At 53.5% G+C, this 18723-nt stretch overlaps 6 protein-coding genes across 6 annotated transcripts; 1 reads left to right on the top strand and 5 right to left on the bottom strand.

The window, feature by feature from the left end:
* Positions 1–468: 468 nt before the first annotated feature.
* On the bottom strand, positions 469–3435 carry AB675_11661 (Glutathione transporter 1; the record flags this gene model as incomplete). Its single annotated transcript, XM_018140528.1, has 1 exon — positions 469–3435. One exon carries the CDS (start codon positions 3433–3435, stop codon positions 469–471), a length of 2967 nt encoding a protein of 988 aa, XP_017995355.1.
* Positions 3436–3991: 556 nt separating this feature from the next.
* On the bottom strand, positions 3992–7692 carry AB675_11662 (NADH-ubiquinone oxido 20.9 kDa subunit; the record flags this gene model as incomplete). Its single annotated transcript, XM_018140529.1, has 7 exons — positions 3992–4120; positions 4174–5154; positions 5200–5396; positions 6888–6951; positions 7003–7480; positions 7564–7580; positions 7636–7692. The coding sequence occupies 7 exons, from the start codon at positions 7690–7692 to the stop codon at positions 3992–3994; spliced, it is 1923 nt and encodes a 640-aa protein (XP_017995389.1).
* A 310-nt stretch (positions 7693–8002) lies between these two features.
* Positions 8003–9459, top strand: AB675_11663 (Chromosome segregation in meiosis protein 3; the record flags this gene model as incomplete). The annotated part of the gene is made up of 3 exons (XM_018140530.1): positions 8003–8238; positions 8292–8887; positions 8966–9459. The coding sequence occupies 3 exons, from the start codon at positions 8003–8005 to the stop codon at positions 9457–9459; spliced, it is 1326 nt and encodes a 441-aa protein (XP_017995396.1).
* Positions 9460–10291: 832 nt separating this feature from the next.
* Positions 10292–11629, bottom strand: AB675_11664 (DNA-directed RNA polymerase II subunit RPB2; the record flags this gene model as incomplete). The annotated part of the gene is made up of 1 exon (XM_018140531.1): positions 10292–11629. The coding sequence occupies one exon, from the start codon at positions 11627–11629 to the stop codon at positions 10292–10294; it is 1338 nt and encodes a 445-aa protein (XP_017995411.1).
* An 89-nt stretch (positions 11630–11718) lies between these two features.
* Positions 11719–14085, bottom strand: AB675_11665 (DNA-directed RNA polymerase II subunit RPB2; the record flags this gene model as incomplete). Its single annotated transcript, XM_018140532.1, has 4 exons — positions 11719–11975; positions 12038–12586; positions 12673–13392; positions 13437–14085. The coding sequence occupies 4 exons, from the start codon at positions 14083–14085 to the stop codon at positions 11719–11721; spliced, it is 2175 nt and encodes a 724-aa protein (XP_017995386.1).
* A 3889-nt stretch (positions 14086–17974) lies between these two features.
* On the bottom strand, positions 17975–18654 carry AB675_11667 (uncharacterized protein; the record flags this gene model as incomplete). The annotated part of the gene is made up of 3 exons (XM_018140533.1): positions 17975–18059; positions 18117–18445; positions 18493–18654. 3 exons carry the CDS (start codon positions 18652–18654, stop codon positions 17975–17977), a joined length of 576 nt encoding a protein of 191 aa, XP_017995362.1.
* Positions 18655–18723: the final 69 nt, after the last annotated feature.

Here is an 18723-nt window from a genome sequence, read left to right on the forward strand (position 1 = left end):
ACACAAGCGGTTGCTGCCATTTCAACCAAGCGATCATGCCGTCGGCGTTTGACCCTCATGGTAAGAGCGAGCTTGGGTGGCTGGGAAGCCCGGCAGTCACCAGCTCAGGTAGTAGCGACCGCTTGTAGCGATGATCTCTGCGGGGTGCTCGAAGCTAGAGAGAGGTTTCCCCAGATTTTCACCCTCGGAACAGGAAAATGATCTCATGCTTATAGTCCGTTGTAACGTCGGCATCTGATCATGTTGTTGCCGTAGCATACTCACTGCCTCTTCGCGCGTATATGTACGGTGGACAGTCAAAGCGAAGGGTTTTGAAGATTGGGGAAGAAGTCAGTCCAGCCACGATGCTTGGCGGGCACCTAACGGCATAGAGATGTACCTATGCGGCGCCGCCATGGAACGATCACATCAACAATTCGTGATTCTATACATGTGGCTCTATCCCAACATCATCTATCATGCAAGTCATTAAGCCCCGAACTTCTCGCCCGGTCCCAGCTTCAAATAAGGACACGCTTGCCAGTCGCACCCTTGCTTGTAGATCTCAGTTCCCCACCACTTGAGATTCGCGACCCAACCCCAGCCAGGATAAATGAAGCCAAAGAAGACCACGACCAGCCCGAAAGCAAGTCCACTGTCCAACGCAGCACTCATCGTCATCGTATATTTGCTCCACCAGGCAGGAGCTCTCCTTCGGGCAAGACTGTTGAACAGGAAGCACACGATGGCCCAGATACTAAAATTGAGCCCGGTGGCAGGCGGGATCCAGGAGAGGCTGCCGAACAGGACTGGAAGGTTGATCTTCCGCCAGACTGATTTCTTGTCTGAGTTGCGGCCGATCAGCCAGACCACGATCGGAGCGAGCAGTCCGACCAGAAATGCCCACACTAGGGGTCTGTATAAGGCGCCTGGCCCAAAGAAGCGTTGTGGACCAACGACGCCCCATAGAATACTGCCGTTGAAGTGAACGCGAGCAATTGGGCAATTGAAGCCATTGATGGCCTCAGGCGTGCAGATATGCGGTATGTTGATGAACATCCAGTTCAGGACACCAATTTGTACCAGCGAAGCCACTATCGTCGCAACAAATTGGACCTTGAACAACAACTTTGGCGGGATTTTCATGTAGTGCCCGAGTTTCATATCGCTTGAGAACTTGATGCCCTGCGCAGAGGATATGTAGCAGTAAGTGACAAAGACCATGTTTGCTACCGGTCGGCCTGGGAAGACAACACCGCAAATCAGCTGACATATCAGGTACAGTGAGGAGTGCTGATTTGTGATGGCCATGACGATCCCGACTGGGATGAACAGGACTGCTGTAATGCTGACAGCCAGAATTAACCCATACCACGGCAGGTGCACAGGGTAGTATTCGACCACGCATATACCGATTGCCAGCATGACGATAAAGGTGATACCGTACCAGACCATCGGCACATCAGGGTATCGTTCCATGAGCCGGTTGTGGACGTCGAAACCTGACTTGCGTGCAGCATCGCATCTGCGACCGTTGTACTCGGCAGACTGTGAGACTGGGACGTAGCCTGTTCGGTCTTGCTTCTCCTCGCGTTCATGGAATGCGTCTTTGGACTGACGGAGGATCTCGCTGCCGTGCCAGCAAGCCGTATGCGTGACGAGTGCTGCAAGAGCTGCAAATTGTACTGCGTATGAGAGGACGTACGTGATCGGTAGATACACGCGTGAGTAGCTTTCGTATGCATCTTTATCGAAAATGAAGTCAGGGGTCAATATCTTGCTGACTTTGTAGATCTTGCCGTTGTTATCGAACACCGAAGCAGAGATGATTGGCATGTATCCTGAATACATCACGTTGGCGTAGTACAAAAGCGGGGCCAGAATCCACATCACCACGGCCATACCAGCGATGACGTTGGCAGCTGCCCACCACGGTGTGAGAAGGGGGGAGCCGATATATGCTATCTGAGCCCAATCGAAGGTTAACGGGAACATGCCGAGACCCGACGCAACACCAAAAAGGTTCGAGACGACGACATTCTTCGGCGCGAACCATGTGATGACGTTGAAATAGCTCAGAGCTGGCATGAGAAGTCCAGGCAAGAAATACCAGGCAAATGCAGCGGCCCACACATAGACGAAAAAGCGGTATCGCGACACGGTCCAGCCATTCGCAACTTTGTTCTCGTTCTTGTGCATGGTTGTGAACATGGCAGTTGATCCTAACGTCCCTGGCCAGATCATCGCCGCGGGTCGTACCAGGAAGCGTCTCGTCAGTCCTGCGAAAGCGTAACCTAAAATCTGAGTCGACAAGGTCAGAAGAAGCTGATATAGGATCGGCACCTCCTGCTTGTAGAACTTGTGCTGTTCGACGATGACGTCCGTCGCGAAGGCGAAGCCAAAGGATACGTTGCTGCTGATATACACGCAGGCGTGCTCTTTCTCGTTCCATCTGCCCTGCGCAAGCCATAAGCGTAAGCGCGTCGCCCAAGTTGTGTCGCCATTCCCGGTAGTTCGCTCCTGAGCGTCACCATCCGCAAAGAGTATCCCTGGATCGGACTTTCGCTTGAGTAACAAGTCCCACAGCTTGCCCAGAGGGTGCACAAGAACGAGAGCTATGACGGGCGTGATAGCGACGCTTGGGTATCGTAGAGAGAAGAACAAATTGGTCGCAGACCCCGCAATGGCGAACAAGAGCGACAAGATCCACATCCGAGGTGTATTGATCGAGACCGTTGTATTGTCAGTGGGCAAGACAGATGCCCTCACCTCAGGATAGACAGAATTGTCCGGAGGGTTCTCATCGTTCCATTCGTCCTCTGAAGACTCGTTATGTGTTCGTAGACTGGCATTGGAACTTTCAGCTTTATGTTCGTGTATCGGCGGTGCGAATCCAAAGGACGTTTTAGCGTCTGGCCCCATAGTAACCTCGCTGGTCATAGACGACCTACGTCTTCGCCGGTTCGAGGAAGAAGGTCCATGTCGAGGATTGATGCGGCGGCCATGCTCGTCCGGCGAGCTTTCAACAGGATGTATAGCATCGTCCTCTTCTGTCGCCGTGGCCTCGTCGAGATATGGCTCGTCTTCCTCAGAATCGGACAGGTCGTGGATCGGGACGGCGCCATAGGAGGCAGTGCCCAAGGCGGGCGACGACCGCATCAGAAGTGGAGCGCGAGACATGACTGTCCGCCAGGCTTTGGTGAGCCAGCCAGCAGGTCGATTCTGTACTACCGTAGACGGACCAGCGCCGCTGTCGTCGCCAGCAGAACTGAGGGGTGTGCTGCCGGAAACTCGCTGGCGTGGTCTGGACTGCGTAGCAGCATCTTCCGCTAGCAAGTGTGTCTGAGTAGGCGAGGATGGGTAGTCCTCGAGCTCCAGGTCGGAGCAGCGCGGTGTGTGTGGTGCAGTGGACGAAGAGGGCGATTGGACATGATCAGGTGAGGCAGCACCGTTCATAGCAGAGCAACATACCTAGTGCTCTGCGACACCGCTTGGAAGGTCAGAGCGGGACTGCGCCTGGGGCACATGCAGGTCTCGGGGCAGTCGAACGGTAAAAGCTGCCAATGCCCTACCAAACTTGGTTGATGTCGCACGTTTCGCAGCGGCTATGCCCACCAAGCGTGCATTAGAGTGCAGATTAACCGGAGCATCGATGCGTCATGGAAATCAAAAATCAAAGTCACTGAAACTGCAATACCAGCTTTACCCGCCCGGCGGGCTCTGTGTGTGCGCGATAAACGGTATATTACACTTGAGAAACGAAACTTTCAAGCTGATCCGATCTTCAGACCCCGGCTGTTTGCCAAAATTCTAGATTATCAGATGATCAGATAAATTTGGGCTTCTGCGAGACCCGCCAAACAACGCTGCGAAGCATTCTATCTTGCACAACGAACAGGGTTGCGAAAAAACAATGATAGCATCGAAGGGCCCCGAAATGTGCTGTCACAGCAGATATGGATCCCCAACCGAAATGCGCCTGCAACGGAATACCTTCACATGAGACGACAGCCTATGACTTCCAACCAGTGTCCGATGGACGGACATACACCCACATGTTTTCCTGGATGTGAATCTGATAACACTTGGTCGTGATCGGCTTCGTGCTGTTCCCGAGCCCGAAGTCGAAACGACGAAGTAGCTGTACTTGGTCAACTTCTGTGTCAAGCAGCAAACGCCTAGACACATGCTTACCTCGACAAAGACCTTATTTAGCTCCATCATCGCGATCGACTTGCCTAAACACTCGAAACGCCCGTAGCTGAACGACAATTCCCATGTTCGCTCCTGCCGCCTCAGCATGTCCCGGTCAGCCTCATCAAGCCATCGTTCCGGCAAGAACCTGTCAGCACTCGGTCCAAATATATCGCGCCTTCTCATCATGCTGTGGTGAGCATGGGCAACTTCTGTTCCTCCCGGAATATGTACGCCGTTAACGGTGGCACCTTCCTCGGGTGCGACTTTTGTATTCAATCCGTTCAAGGGCACCCACAGACGCAGACTTTCTTTGATACACGCTCGCAGGTATGGCATGTCAGCCGCTTCGCTGTTTGACACGACTGGGAACGATATCCTCCCTTCGTCGACTCGCTGCATAATTTCACCCTTCAGCTTCCTGTATGCCACAGGATTTGTGAGAAGAAATAGCAGAGTCATCCGGATGCAGGTGGCTGCAGAGTCCGCTCCTGCCAGTATTTGCAGCAATGACTCGCTCTCGGCCTCGACTTGAGTGAGTCCACGCTCCAGAAAAGAGTCGAGCATGTCTCGATCCTTACCCAAGTCTGCCTTCCCTTCGATTCGGGCCGCTATCACGCGCTTTGCAACACCTATCACAGCTCCAAGACCTGTCTTGTCCGTCGGCTTGGGTCCGGCCATGTTGGCAAGCAATCTACTGGTAAGCAGGCTGTGAATACATGGATGATTCGTTCCAAGCTCCATCACAGGTAAGAAGCTTGCACTCTTGGAGATGTACTGAAACAAATCCTTCTCCTCTCTCAGGAAACCGAACGGTTGTCCGTAAACGAGTTCTGTCAGAATATCCAGAGCCAGGTATTGCGACACATGGGCAAAGTCGACCTTCCTCTGAGTGGTGGCATAGTGCTGCATAACACCAACCAGCTCCAACACCCGCCCGTCAATTCTGGCTTCTAGCGTTGGCACATCTTTGCCAGTGTACTGCTTGGAGTCAGCCGTGGCAGACAAGGGAGGTTAGGGCCTTACACCTGGTAAGAGCTTTGTTCGGAGCTCAGCATGTCGCCGCTCGTCCAGCTCCGACAGAGTGTTGTTGATTCTCGGATCCAATCCCATGCCTCGATACCAATGGCCTCGACGGAATTTTGATCGTGGTGCCGTCATGGCCCTGATCATATCCGGATCGTTGGTGATTAAGAGGTTAGGCGATATCCGAACAGGCGAGCCTGTCAACGTACGTCAGCTGTCAGATCGATCGTGTTACCATCGAGATCTCGGATACCATATTTTTGAAACAGCTCCTCCGCAACTAGGTGGAAGTCGCCTTTGATTGCCGCCTTGAAGAGCCAGACTTCTCTCCACGCCGCCCACCACGGGCCTCTGAAGTGTCGAAGGCGTCGATACTGTCGTACTGCCTTAACAACACGCCATAAGAAGAAGGCAATGAGAAAACAGACAAACTGCCAAGATCGAGCAAAAGAGGCGACCGACTGGAACGAAAGCATGCTTGCCAGTATCCCGAACTTGAGAGACAGATCTTGTCTGCCTCATCTACATGCAGTCGTCGAGATAAATACATCTCATCTCAACTCAACCGCGTGTCAGACATTCTTCTCGGAAAGGTCAGTGCTCATCTTCACCGGCCAGAATTAACAATCACGAAGTTGTGCGTGGCGCTGCGGTGCCTAATGCGGCCTGATGATTTCTCAAAGAGTGTCGTAGCACACCATCAGGAGACGTGACAGTGTTGTTGGGGGCAGGCAGGCTTGCTCGTGCTTAGACGTGGTTCGGTGAAGATGGCTGATTTGACAGATCTGACAGATGCGCCGTGGCCAATTCACGGAGCAAGTCGCCGAATAAGCGAGAGTCTTTTGTGTTGGACCACGCCCGAGACATCTGACTCGGTGCAAAGGATGAGTGGCAATAGGGCACGAAGCAAAATGCTACGCCCGCAGACACGAAGTTGCCGCTCCTTCAGGGACAGGCTCAGCACACGATCGCAACCGAGATTTGGTCAACACCTTGCGCAGCACGAGCTGGACTGCTGAACTCCAGCAGCTCGTGGCGAAAGGCAAGGCTCGCCCTCTGCTGCCTATGCAACGGACTGTGTCGAACGAAGCCTGTCGTGTAGACTTGCTCCGACAGGCCCGAAGTCGCCCGCAATATGCTCGTGAGTTGAGGTGGCATGGTCGTAAGAGCATCATCTGCCTCTGTCTTCGCATCTGCCTAGCCCCCATCCAAGACACGGCCCATGATATGCGCTCAGCAACGACCAAGCCGACATCAAAGAGTGTGAAAGACTCTCGTAAGTCGTCAGCGGCAAGTGCCTCCGATCCGAATCTCGATCCGTCCGCCGATGGCTGGCCAATGCGACAAGTCCTCATGTATTTGCATTCTGACTGGGACGGCCGAGCTCCTCCTTAACCTAGAAGTAAAACGGGCCACTACTAGGCATGCATTCCTCCCTCGACCCCTCTTCACAGTCGCAACAGAGCTCGCTCGCGGGTTAGTGATGGCTGACTTGGCCGATTTGATCGTCGCGCTAAGTCGCGAATATGTGCAATGTCAATCTTTTGTGTCCACAAATCACCCACAGACGAGCTGGCGTTTAGTATCATTCGTCTCTTATTGGGCATACACATGCTAGCATTTGTCTGATTGTGCTTTTCCTCGCACCAGCCCAGATCCCCGCGACCCCGTGTCATAGTCTCATCTACCAGCCTTCTCAGCCTCCAATTCCCGTTCCGCTTGCTGGTAGTATTTTGCCGTATCGACACCATGCTACACCACCACGTCAGCTACCCTGCCCTCCATCACATATTCAAAACATACCTGATTATGATTCGTGAAGTTCGCCCACGGCATTATATGCGTCCACAACGACGAATACCGCGAATTCCTGGCTGCAATGCCCTGCATATGCGGCGTGAGCGTCGAGTGGCCATACAACGGCTCGCCCTTCTTGACTTTATCCACCATCTCGCGCATATCCATCTCGACCTCCCGCGCGTTCTCGTTCATGCCGATGAATCGCACTGCATCACTTTCGTCAGCATCCCATTCCTGCAGCACTCTCGTATATAGCCCGGTCGTAGTGAACGTACAGCAACTCCGCTCATAGACCAGCCCCAACCCCGCAACCGCACCAATAGCGATACTGAGTCGGAAGATGGGAGGGTAGGCACCTCGACCCGCGAATGAAGGTGCGAATCGCTCTGTGACTGCCATGAGGGCAGGGCCGACAGCTGCCATGCCGGCGCCAAAGGTCCAGTCTTCGGTTCGTGCGTAGCGGAAGGCTCGTCGCCAGTGTCTGTCCGATGAGTTCTTGTCAGTAATGTGCTCTCACGGCTCGATTGTGGTCAAGGATGGTGGTCTGGAGGGTGTGGGACATACGGATCTGTGTCAATGACCTGCGTTGATGTTAGCACTCTCATCCTCATGCTGTGATCCCATACGGGTGCTCACCGGGAATCGGTTGTTGAGCAGACCAGGCTGCACCACCCGTGGCGGTTCTTGCGCCATGGTGTCTATCTGTTGTGGCTCGTTCTTGCGCGGACTGTCCTCCAGTCGTCGAAGGTGAGGTCCTGCGGAGCTTTGAACTCGGGACCTGCCAAGCCTGAGGTGCTCCCGACTCCAAAGCTCGGGGTCAGAAATGTGGTTCAAAAGACGCCGTCTGACGATGACGTGGGGTCGGCGCGTCTCTGAAAGTCCCAGACGCGTTTCTAACTTCTCAATCACTGCAGTTCGGTGAGCGACTGAGCGACTCTCTATCCACTTAACCTTGACTTCTGACCGCTTGGAGAAGAGCGCGACTATTCGGCCACCCCTCGACATGGCAGCAGATCCTCTGACTGCCGAAACAACAGCAGATCTGCTACAATACGATCTATCAGACGACGACCCATTCGCAGACAACCCAACAAGCCGAGTCCGCGACGACAAGGCCACGCTCTCACCTCGAGGCACCAAGCGAAAGACCACCGACGATAACGATGACTTCCTCGGCCTCAACGAGGAGGTCAAGATCGCGAAGAAGCGAAGACCTGTCGTCAAGCTTGATGAGGACCGGTACGCTCCACGGTCAACCCGCCTAGCAAAGCGTAATCACTGACATACCGCAGATTGCTCAGAGCCGACGGCATACCCAAGCTACGCACCATCGCCCGCTCCTCATCAGTCACCCGCAAGCTACGAATGAAAGGCAAAGGCCACGAGTTCTCCGACATCGCGAGGCTGCTCAACTTCTACCAGCTCTGGCTAGACGGCCTCTTTCCTCGAGCTAAGTTCGCGGATGGCCTACAGCTGATCGAGAAGGTCGGACATAGCAAACGCATGCAGGTCATGAGGAAGGAGTGGATTGATGAGGGCAAGCCGGGCTATATCAGGCCGGGAACGGAGCTGGTTGAGAGTATTCTGCGTGCGGAGGATCAGCCGTCGACGATGCGTGTTGGAGAGAATGGGCAGCCGCTGAAGGCGCCAGCTGCAGTGAAAGATGATGTTCCGTTGGATGATGAGGACATGTTCTTCCCGTCGCCGAGCAAGGCAGCGCAGACCGCAGGGACTGGCAACACTGAGGATCAGGATGACGACGAGTTGGACGCATTGCTTGCTATGCAAGACTCGGCTCCAGCAATCACAGCTGCGCCTGCGGCAGCGAGAGAAGACGACTCTGAGGGCGAGGATGATCTCGATGCGCTCCTCGCCGAGCAAGATTCGCGTCGCGACGTGGAGCGCGGCCCAAAACCAATTTTACAAATTCCTTCTGCCGAAGATGAGGACGACGAAGACGACCTAGACGCCCTCCTCGCAGAGCAAGACACCCGCCAACAAGCTCCAGCACTAGTCCAACCACCCGACGCACAACCTGCCTCATCCTCTCGCCCATCAACGCGAGACTCATCCAGCAAGAAGAAACGCACCATCTTCGACGACTCCGACTCCGAAGGTGAGCTCGAGAACGATACTGCGAACGATGCCAACAACACGCTCCCGCCACTACCACGCCAGCCTCGCGAAGTGACTCCGCCGACCTCTCCAGCTCAGGTCGCGGCAACAGAGACCAACAACAGAACACCGGTTAAGCAAGCAGATGAGGCCCAAGATCTCGCCGCAGCAGACATGATCTTCTTGTCATCGCCAATTAGAAACGATGAAGAGAGTCAAAACAAGGGGCTCGAAGGTGGTATAACGGCCTCACAGGAAATGTTGAAGACGTACTCATCCTCACCATTGCCGAACAATCCCGAGGAGGACGATTTGGACGCGCTTTTGGAGGGCACGGATATGTGATGAGCTGCGTTAGGGAGCTAGCCAGTTACCTGGCTGGAGCAGCAGGTAGGGAACAGGGATATGCTCGTGCTCTCTGGAGGGAGGGCTTGTGTCCTTGACTCTCCAGAGCCATCAATCAGAAAAAGCGATAGTATGACATGACCCCTAGACTTTGTCAACGGGTATTGCCCATGCCTCTTGCATAATTCAGGTGTCGTGATCGTTCCCGTAACTCACTTCTAGTCAGATCTAGTGGGCAGGACATCCTCTGCTGGTCCTGCCAGAACCAAGATCCCCCAAAATATCGCTAGTCATCCGGTCTCGCGGAATATTTTCTTGAGGCTCTACGATGCTCAACCAAGGAATCTATAACGTTATACCAGCTTCACCAACACGACTACTGTCATACAGCAAGGCCTTGAAAAGGACGACCACGAGAAGTTCACCACGAGCACGTCAGCGGAACAAAGACAGCGTAGTGATTGATGCATGAAAGGACCGTGTTATACATTTTTCGGCGCCCGTCGAGCGAGCAAGAACGAGATGAAACCCCATGTCACCATCAGAGTCCTGGCATGGCATGCACTTTCCCTCCTCACCGCCAAATTCCCAGGTCTGCAATCTCCCAGCTTCCGTAGGAGTCTTTCCATCAAAGACGCCGCGCTGTATGCATGCATTCCAGTTCACAGTCTAAACCACTCGCTCCTGCCGACCTAGGCACACTCCCACCAGCAAACCCCATAGCCTCCTGCAGCGCACAACCGGCTCTTGCTCGCTTCTCTACAGGGGGCGCCTGCGGCGCGACCAGAGAATCGCTCGCTTCGCTCGCCGCGGTGGGTCGGTGGCGGCCCCTCTACTTGCTCTTCCGCGTATACATCCTTGCGCTAATATTCATAGCATGCAACTCCTGGAACAGCAACTTCGCCGCATACGGCAGATAAACCTGACTGATCTGGTTCTTGTTATTGCAGTTCTTGCACTCGAATGTATTCTTCTTCAGCTTCGCCACCACCGTCATCAGCCCACAGATGTCGCAGATGTGCACTCTGAACGGATCCGAGACATCGAACAGACGTTCCTTGAGGAAAGAGGAAGCGCCGTGCGCAATCATGCAATCGCGCTCCATCTCTCCGAACCGCAGACCGCCGTCACGAGCACGACCCTCGACGGGCTGGCGGGTGAGGATCTGAGTGGGCCCGCGGGCGCGGGAGTGGATCTTGTCGTCGACCATGTGGCGCAGGCGTTGGTAGTAGGTGGGTCCGAAGAAGATTTGGGAGACGAGTTTGCGGCCGGTGTGGCCGTTGTACATGACCTCGAAGCCGCGGGATTGGTAGCCTTGTTGGCGGAGGATGTCGGAGATTTGGGTGACGGTGACTTTGGTGAAGGGGGTGGCGTCGCCTTCGTCGCCTCGCAAGGTGGCGACTTTGCTGAGTTGGCATTCGACCAGATGGGCGATTGTCATGCGGGAGGGGATGGCGTGCGGGTTGATGACTAGATCTGGCACTATGCCCTCGCGCGAGAATGGCATGTCTTCTGTACGGTAGGTGACGCCGATTGTGCCTTTCTGACCGTGGCGTGAAGCGAACTTGTCGCCGATCTGCGGGACTTTGGTGGTTCGGACACGGACTTTGGCAAAGCGGTTGCCGTCTGCAGTGGTTGTTACCATTACCTGATCGACCACGCCGGCTTCGGTAGATCGGAGAGGGACGGAGACGTCACGCTTGACATGCGTCTTCTGTCGTATACCCAGCTCATCTGCGTCTGGAGCCATTGGAGTGGTCTTGCCCATGATGATGTCCTCACCGCTGACACGAACGCCAGGCATGATGATGCCGTCCTGATCCAACTTCTCGTATGTGCCGTGCTTCATGCGTAGTGTATCCATGCGAGTGGGTTTCTCGAATTGTTCGATGACGCCTTGCCCAACAAGTCGCTCTTGTTCTTGGTATGTGCGGTAGAACAGTGATCGAAAGAGACCTCGGTCAATTGAACTCTGATTCATGATCACGGAATCTTCCTGATTGTAGCCTGAGTAGCAAGCAATAGCAACAATTGCATTTTGACCTGCAGGCAGCTCTCGGAACTTGAGGTACTCCATAGCCATCGTTCGCGCCAAAGGCTTCTGCGGGTAGTATAGAATGTTGGCCATAGTCTCCATGCGTCGCTCGAAGTTCGTAAGGAATACACCCATTGCCTGCTTACCCATAGCAGATTGGTATGTGTTTCTAGGCGATTGGTTGTGATCAGGGAAGGGAATGATGCTGGCGCAAACACCAAGGATCATGCTGGGTGAATCTCGCAGTGAGTGAACATGGTGTTTGCACCTGTGAGCAGAGGATCGTGTCGAGCTAGTGGATCATCACCAGTCTCTATTATTCCGCCGCCATCGCGTATCTTGGAGTCATTCAGGTGCTCAGGCGTCATGACAATCATGGCGGTCTCCTCTTCCTCGGCATCGAGATACTCCACGGTGCCTTCTGAGAGTAAGATATCCCAATTGCAAGGCTCTTCAGGTGGCGGGCCGCCATTTCGTGCATCTTCGGTCGCCTGTATCTATCGACATGTTGCTTCGTCAATTTGAGGTTTCCGTGGTTCTCACTGGTCGTGTCGTTTTCGACAACAAAGAGCGGTCGGATGATACGTCCTCCTTCACCGGTGATGCGGAACTCCTTCTCTCGAATGTCCCACACGAGACCAATAGTCGAGTCTACGATACACTTGCGACGGAGTTCTCTGATGTGGTCAACGAGTCGACGTGGGTGTTGGACAATTACGCCAAACCAGACACCGTTCAGGAACACCTTCGTGGCCTGAGAATTGAGCTTCGGTTCCCAGTCTTCTATAGTCTCGACATCTTTTTCAAGAATGTATTGTCGTAAAGGCCCAACGGGAACGTCGTTGGTCACCAGCGACATCAGCGCCAAGTTCTTCACCAGACCGCAAGCTTGACCTTCCGGCGTTTCTGCTGGACAGACATAGCCCCAGTGAGTGTTGTGTAGCTGACGAGGTTTCGCGATTTTGCCCTCACGACCGATAGGAGCATTCGTCCGCCGCAGATGCGAAACTGTAGATGCATAGGCATATCTGTTCAGCACTTGCGACACACCAGCCTTCGCCTTGTCGAGCTTCTTCTGATCACCCCAGTTGCCTGTCGCCAAGGAGTATTTGAGGCCATTAGTGATGATGTTCGCCTTGAAGCCCGCTCGAGGTGGATGTCCTGCCCAGATTCTACACGCTTCTGCATGTAGCGGAAGAAGTCCTTGGTCGCTCTGTCGAAAAGACTGCGGAAGAGGTTGGTCATGAGCGGACCGGCCAAATCAAGACGCTTCTTTCCCAGATGATCACGATCATCAGGCTCTGTCCGACCTAGCGCACATTTGAGCAGCCTGTTGACCATGTAGCCGAGATAATACGCCTTCTGTGTGAGCGAGTCAGCTCCCTTGCCGATGTGTGGAAGCCATTCCTTCTGCAGAATATCGTTGGCCATCGTCTGTCTCTGGGATGCGGTCATCTTGTTGTCGCTTGTCCTGGTCGCAATAAATGAACGTGCAAGTTCTCCTCGCTGAATGGCTTGACCTTCCTGCAAAGAGCCCATGAGCATGTCGATCATCTCTTTGTCGCTGTGGTCGAAGCAGATCTTCTCAATGATGTCTGAATCTGACACGATGTCCAGTGCTCTGAAGACGATCGCAAGAGGGATCTCCATCTTAACGTATGGCAATTGTACCTTCAGAGTATTCTCGATCTTGGTGCCATCTGGACCGTCCGACTTTCTGTATAGCTTGACTGTACACTGCGACATTTGTCTTGAGCCTCCCTCAACCACAGACCGACATTCAGCTAAATGGGTGAAAGGTGATGGCGACGCCTTTGTGAAAATCTGCACGATGTTGCCAGCACTCCGCTCCTGCGCGATCAGAACCTTCTCGCTGCCATTGATGATGAAGTATCCTCCTGATCGTATGGACATTCACCCCATGCGAAGAGATCTTGATCACTGTAGATCTTTCGCGCTGTTTTGGTCTTGCTCGGATCTTGATTCAGCCAACAACTCCCACTCTTGAGCATCACCGGAATCTTGCCAATGTAGACTGACTCAGGCCGATCTTCTGGAATATCATCATTTGAGTGACCAACCTCCCAGTACAGCTGCATGCCGTCGGTGCCTTGTGTGACCATTCCTTCCAGGTTCTCGAACGAATCTGACGGCGCTTCTCGGGCGTAATAGGTCTTCTTTGACATCAGGATGAACGCTGGACAAGCATATGTCAAACTTCGCAGGCGAGCCTCGTGAGGCATGAGATCGTTGGTGACACCATCACCTTCGACGACGTTTGGGTATGAGAGGGTGACATCCAGAAACTTGACTTCGTGCCGCTCGATGACAACCGGGTTGATCTCGTCTGGTTCAGGGTGCTTGCCATAATCCAATGTGACTGATCCCTTGTCCATCACGAGATCTTTGATTGTCTGCGACATGAACTTGTCGAATGAGTCGATCTGCATCGAGACAAGACCTTTGCGCTCGAAGAAGCTGCCGATGACCTTCCAGCAGTCTTCGGGCGAGATGTCCTGATCGTACTCATTGCCGCCCATCTCATCGTCATAGTCGCCATTGGACATGAACTGATCGCCGTAGTCGGCCATGTTGGCGGCGGGATCGGAGTGTGTCTGCTAAGCGCTCAGCGGAGGAGCCCCGAATGGCCGTCGTGTGGTGGCAGGTCGGAGGCGACTCGTAGGGATGAGGCAATGTTCCCAGCTTCAGCGCAGCGCGCGACCCGAACGTGCGCCAAAGCGCGGTCTGTTGATCGTGTATGGCGCGCGCAGCATCTGTCGGTGACTCGGCTTGGGACAGATGACAGCGAAGGCGATGAAGGATGGGGATGACGGTGCGTGTACTCTTTCGTGAAGATGGCGATGGCAGCAACTTTTTGGGCCGCAGGCAAAGGAAGACGCGTTCTGTTTCACTGCTGGCCACCGGAATGTACTAGACAGCCTCTTCAGATTTGGCTTAGCGCACTGTTGCTCATTGTCACCAGATGCTCTGTACACTTCACTCTAGGTTGAGCTCCTAGTGATGTGTTGAGCTGTCGCTTCTTTCTATCTAATGCTTCTCATGCTATGCAATGCAATGCTGCTTCGTAAATCATGACTTTTCGGCTGTGAGGCTTGATATGAGCCTGCCAATTCCGCCGAAACCCCGAACTTCTCAATGACCATGGCCCTTATCCAACAACACTCCCTCATCGATAGACAAAAAGCCAGGATCGTCCAACATTTGTTGGGGCTTGCGCATCCACGACCTCTGAGCGTCAAAGCGCGAGTATCAGGTCCAGCATTCACTCAACCTTTTAGGGCATCTTCCCCCAACATCGACCAGAATCGCTGGACCATGATTGCCGACATACGCTGTCAGCAGGCCACGCCGTCAGCAGAGCCGTTTGCATCATCCCGTAGTGATATCGCCCATAGACTCTCGGCAGTAAGCTTTGGTAGGCATAAGGCTGAGGATGTCGGGGGTCTCGACCTATGCCCTGGGGGGAAATCTTCCGGCCATTCCTAGGCTTGCATCCCACGCGTAAGGAACGTCGGTGATGCGAGCTCGCTTGAGTATTGATGCTCGTAAGCACCATCTGCGATCGGAAGAATACTGTCTGGTCCGACATGATGGTCATGGAAGCCGATGTAAGCGATAAGCTGACAATTGAGGCCTTCTATCAAGTGTTCGGCACAGTGACCGCTTTCAGGGCTTTTTACCTACGCAGACGACGCTTTGGTGTATAATTAGTGTCCGTGGGCCATGACTGAGGCTGAGATTACTTACAGGTTGAAGTAATAGTGATGCTTCCTGGAGTCGATCTCCGCGAATACTTTGAGGCAGATGTCATTCACCTGCTGCGGAGTACACTGGAACCAATGTTAGGAGGACCTTTAAGGATTGATGGCATACTCACGCCCATGGCCTTAGTATACACCTGCATCAACCAGCCCTGCATACCAGTCTTGTAGTAGCGCTCGAAGAATGTGCCGATTTCCTTGTACTTGGAATCAGCGGACCACCAGCCCAGCGGAAGCTTGAATCTGAGCTCCTTGACATCGACAAAGCCGGCCTCTTTCATGAACGTCGCCATATCGCCGGCTGGGTCGAACTGATTGCCATGAGCAGCCGACATGGCAGCTGCGTTGTCTGCTAGCGCCTGAATCTGGGATTCGGGATGACGAGTATCATCATCGCAGAGGAGTTTGATGTCAATCTCGGTATGCTCGATGTAGCCGCCGGACGCCATGTTTCTGGGATCGATTAGTGCACCGTCGACCTAGGGGTCCGTCATGTGGACATACTGCAAGCACTGTGTATACAGCGGCACCCAGTCGTCCTTTTTGAAGGAGCCGAAGAGGCTTCGAAGGTAGATGAGATCAAACTTTTCTTCTGGTCTGGTGAAGAGCCACTCTTCTGTCACGTCCGCCAACTCGAACCGGCAATTGGGAATGATAGTCTCAGGTGCCGGAGCTGAGTCGACTGCCACAACATTTGCATCCGGATATCGATCGGCCACACCCTCCGCCCACAAGCCCATGCCACTACAGAGGTCGAGTGCGTGTTTGATTCGTTCGCCGGCGATGGGAGACAGCCAGTATTTGTCCTCGAGAATGCAAAGCATCATTGCATGGAAGACTTGCTCGTTCTCCTGGGCGCGCTGGTCGTATGGGAACGGATGAGCAGATCTGTAGTCATGGTATAGTCGCCCATTCTCCCACGTGAAGTTGTACTTAGTCGATGCTATCGAGTACTGGGAGCTTTCATCGAATTCGGGCTCGGCACTGAGTTCATAGTTCTCGTCGACAGGGATCTCAGTTGGGAGATTTAGGTCATCCATTTTGCTCCCAGTTCCAGTCGGTGACATGTTGGTGACCCATTCCATGGAGTGAAGCAATTTTCAATGCTCTAGTTCCTGTTCGGACACGACCTGTCCTGGAATTGTGATTATGCGAAAGCCAGGGAGTAGAAAAGCATGGTGAATGGTGACAGTATGATCGACAGACGGTGAATGCTGGCGATATAGGCACCGTTTCAGGCCGAAAGACAGACCAGGTAGTCAAGCGTGCCGTCCCGTGAGCGTTTCACCTTAGAATGTATACACGACCAGTCCAAGTGTCGCGCGGGAGAAGGAACGTGGTTGACAGGTCTTGTGGTATGCGAGAATGCAAACTCATGAGGCCGTATTATTATTTGGGGGAGGACGGGTTTAGAAATGTCATCAGCAGATCCGCCAGTATGGGCCTTCCCAAGCTTATGAAACGAGTCGGACTTGCGTTATAGTGGGGATAGCACTTGCCCGCCGTGAACTTTGTGGCAACCCACCGTCGTACTGTTCAACGAGATTGCAGTAGTATCGGCGTTATGTCTGAGACGACTGCCGTAGAGAGGGGCATGTGCAGTGACGGAGGATCCAGTCTTGTCCAGAGACAGCGCATTAGGAAGAAAGGCTTCTACGATATATCATATTCGCACGAGGAGAGGATGATTGCTCAAACCCGCTTGAATGGTTAACCAAATGCACCTAACTCTAGCTTCATAGGCCGCCCGGGTCCGCCTCTGAGACTGAACCACTGCGCTGGATTTTCTACCTTTTCTGCGTTCTTGGGGACCACTCAGAGCTCGTATGTGTTGGCACCCAACAGGGTTCAGGCCATGCGAGGGAGCACAGACCCGTACCGACAGAGTGCTTAGCACGCACTAAAATTATGGTTCCTCTTTCTCGGATTCGGTCAGGGCCGCACCAAATTTTCGGGACCATGTGATTGGGCTTGGTCGAGCATTCCGTACACGATTGCAATGGATTCGGATCATAGGTTTAGAGAGCAACAACATTCCTGACTCAACGCAAGCGCTGCGCGGCCCTTCGTTGGCTGGCGGTGAGGCACAGGCAAAAGATGATCGACGATGTCAAAAGGTTCGTCCGGACCAATAAAGATCAGTACCATTGGGTCGGTACAAACAGCGACTCTCTATCACAGCGTCCCCTCATTCCGGTCGAACGTGGCTTGTACAACCCACGATGAAAGCACCTCGCCCTACCAGCTAGCAACGTGTGCTAAAATGGTATGGCATGATGGGGAGGGTGCTGTCTCACGATGATGGCAAACGAAGTAGCGAAATACGTCGTGGGCAAGGCGATTACTTATACCTCTTCGACGAAGTGAAGACCGGAGCAAATTCACTCTACAGACTCGGAGCAAAGTATTCACTGAAGGGTTCATGTACCGGATCATGAGCTGCGTGCGCACTTTCTGGCTGTCACCATGCATCCGGGAATAAGGCTGACTGAAAATAGGTCCCAGTCGAGTCAATGTTCAAGTGACTTCGAGTGACACTAACGACTCGCACTAACTATGCGCAAGTGACTTGTGCAGCAGCACAGCTGCCCTGCATAATGCATCTCTGACGACTTTCTGTGGTGCCTGCCAGCCCGCAACTGTATGCTTTCTGCCGTAAAACCTTCGCTGCTGCTTATGCAGAGTACAGTTCCACAGTCTATGCTTCGCCCTTGGCTGATGGAAGTTGCTTGGCCTTCCTCCACAGGCAGACAGTACAGATCCCCGAAAACGCAAACAGGACACTGATATGAAGATTAGCCGTCGTCTGATCTTTGTCGTTGGGGAAGGCAACTGCTTACCAAAGCGCCATGCTCAGCCCCCAGATGGACTTGATTTCCAGACACGTCGCCTGAGACGTGCCAATCCATTTGGAATAATCAATGCGACCGTCATTGTTGGTCAAGCTGCTGCCCAGCGCAGACGTGAAGTCGTAGGAGCTAGAAGTCGCCTTCGACATATCATCCAGAACGGTGCAGTCGAGGTAGCTGACCGGTTTGCCAACCACAACAGACACCACAACAAGCGCAATAAGGAAAGCGGCGTCAATGCCAGTGCCGATAAGGTATGGGAGGACGTTGTCGAGGAACAAAACGAATGTGATCGCGCAGTATAGGACTGCTACGCAGACCTGCTCTTGTCAGCTGATTGTCATCGCAGAAAGAAGTGCCGACTTACGATGCTTAGTGTAGCGATCAGTATCCGTGGTGGTGTAGTATTGGCGTTGACCATGTCAGAGACAAAGTTCGCCGTCAATCCGATAATCGTGATCAAGCAGGCAGCTTGTAGTGCTCGGCTGATCTTAAAGGCGGCTGCGAGAGCGCCTTGAGGACCTGCCATAGTGAAGGAGTGTATGATCGCTTGCTTGTAAGGCGAACTTGGACTGGACTTCGAGGGAAGGATTGTTGT

The sequence above is a fragment of the Cyphellophora attinorum genome (genome assembly GCF_001299255.1).
Source record: "Cyphellophora attinorum strain CBS 131958 chromosome Unknown Contig40, whole genome shotgun sequence".
NCBI lineage: Eukaryota > Fungi > Ascomycota > Eurotiomycetes > Chaetothyriales > Cyphellophoraceae > Cyphellophora > Cyphellophora attinorum.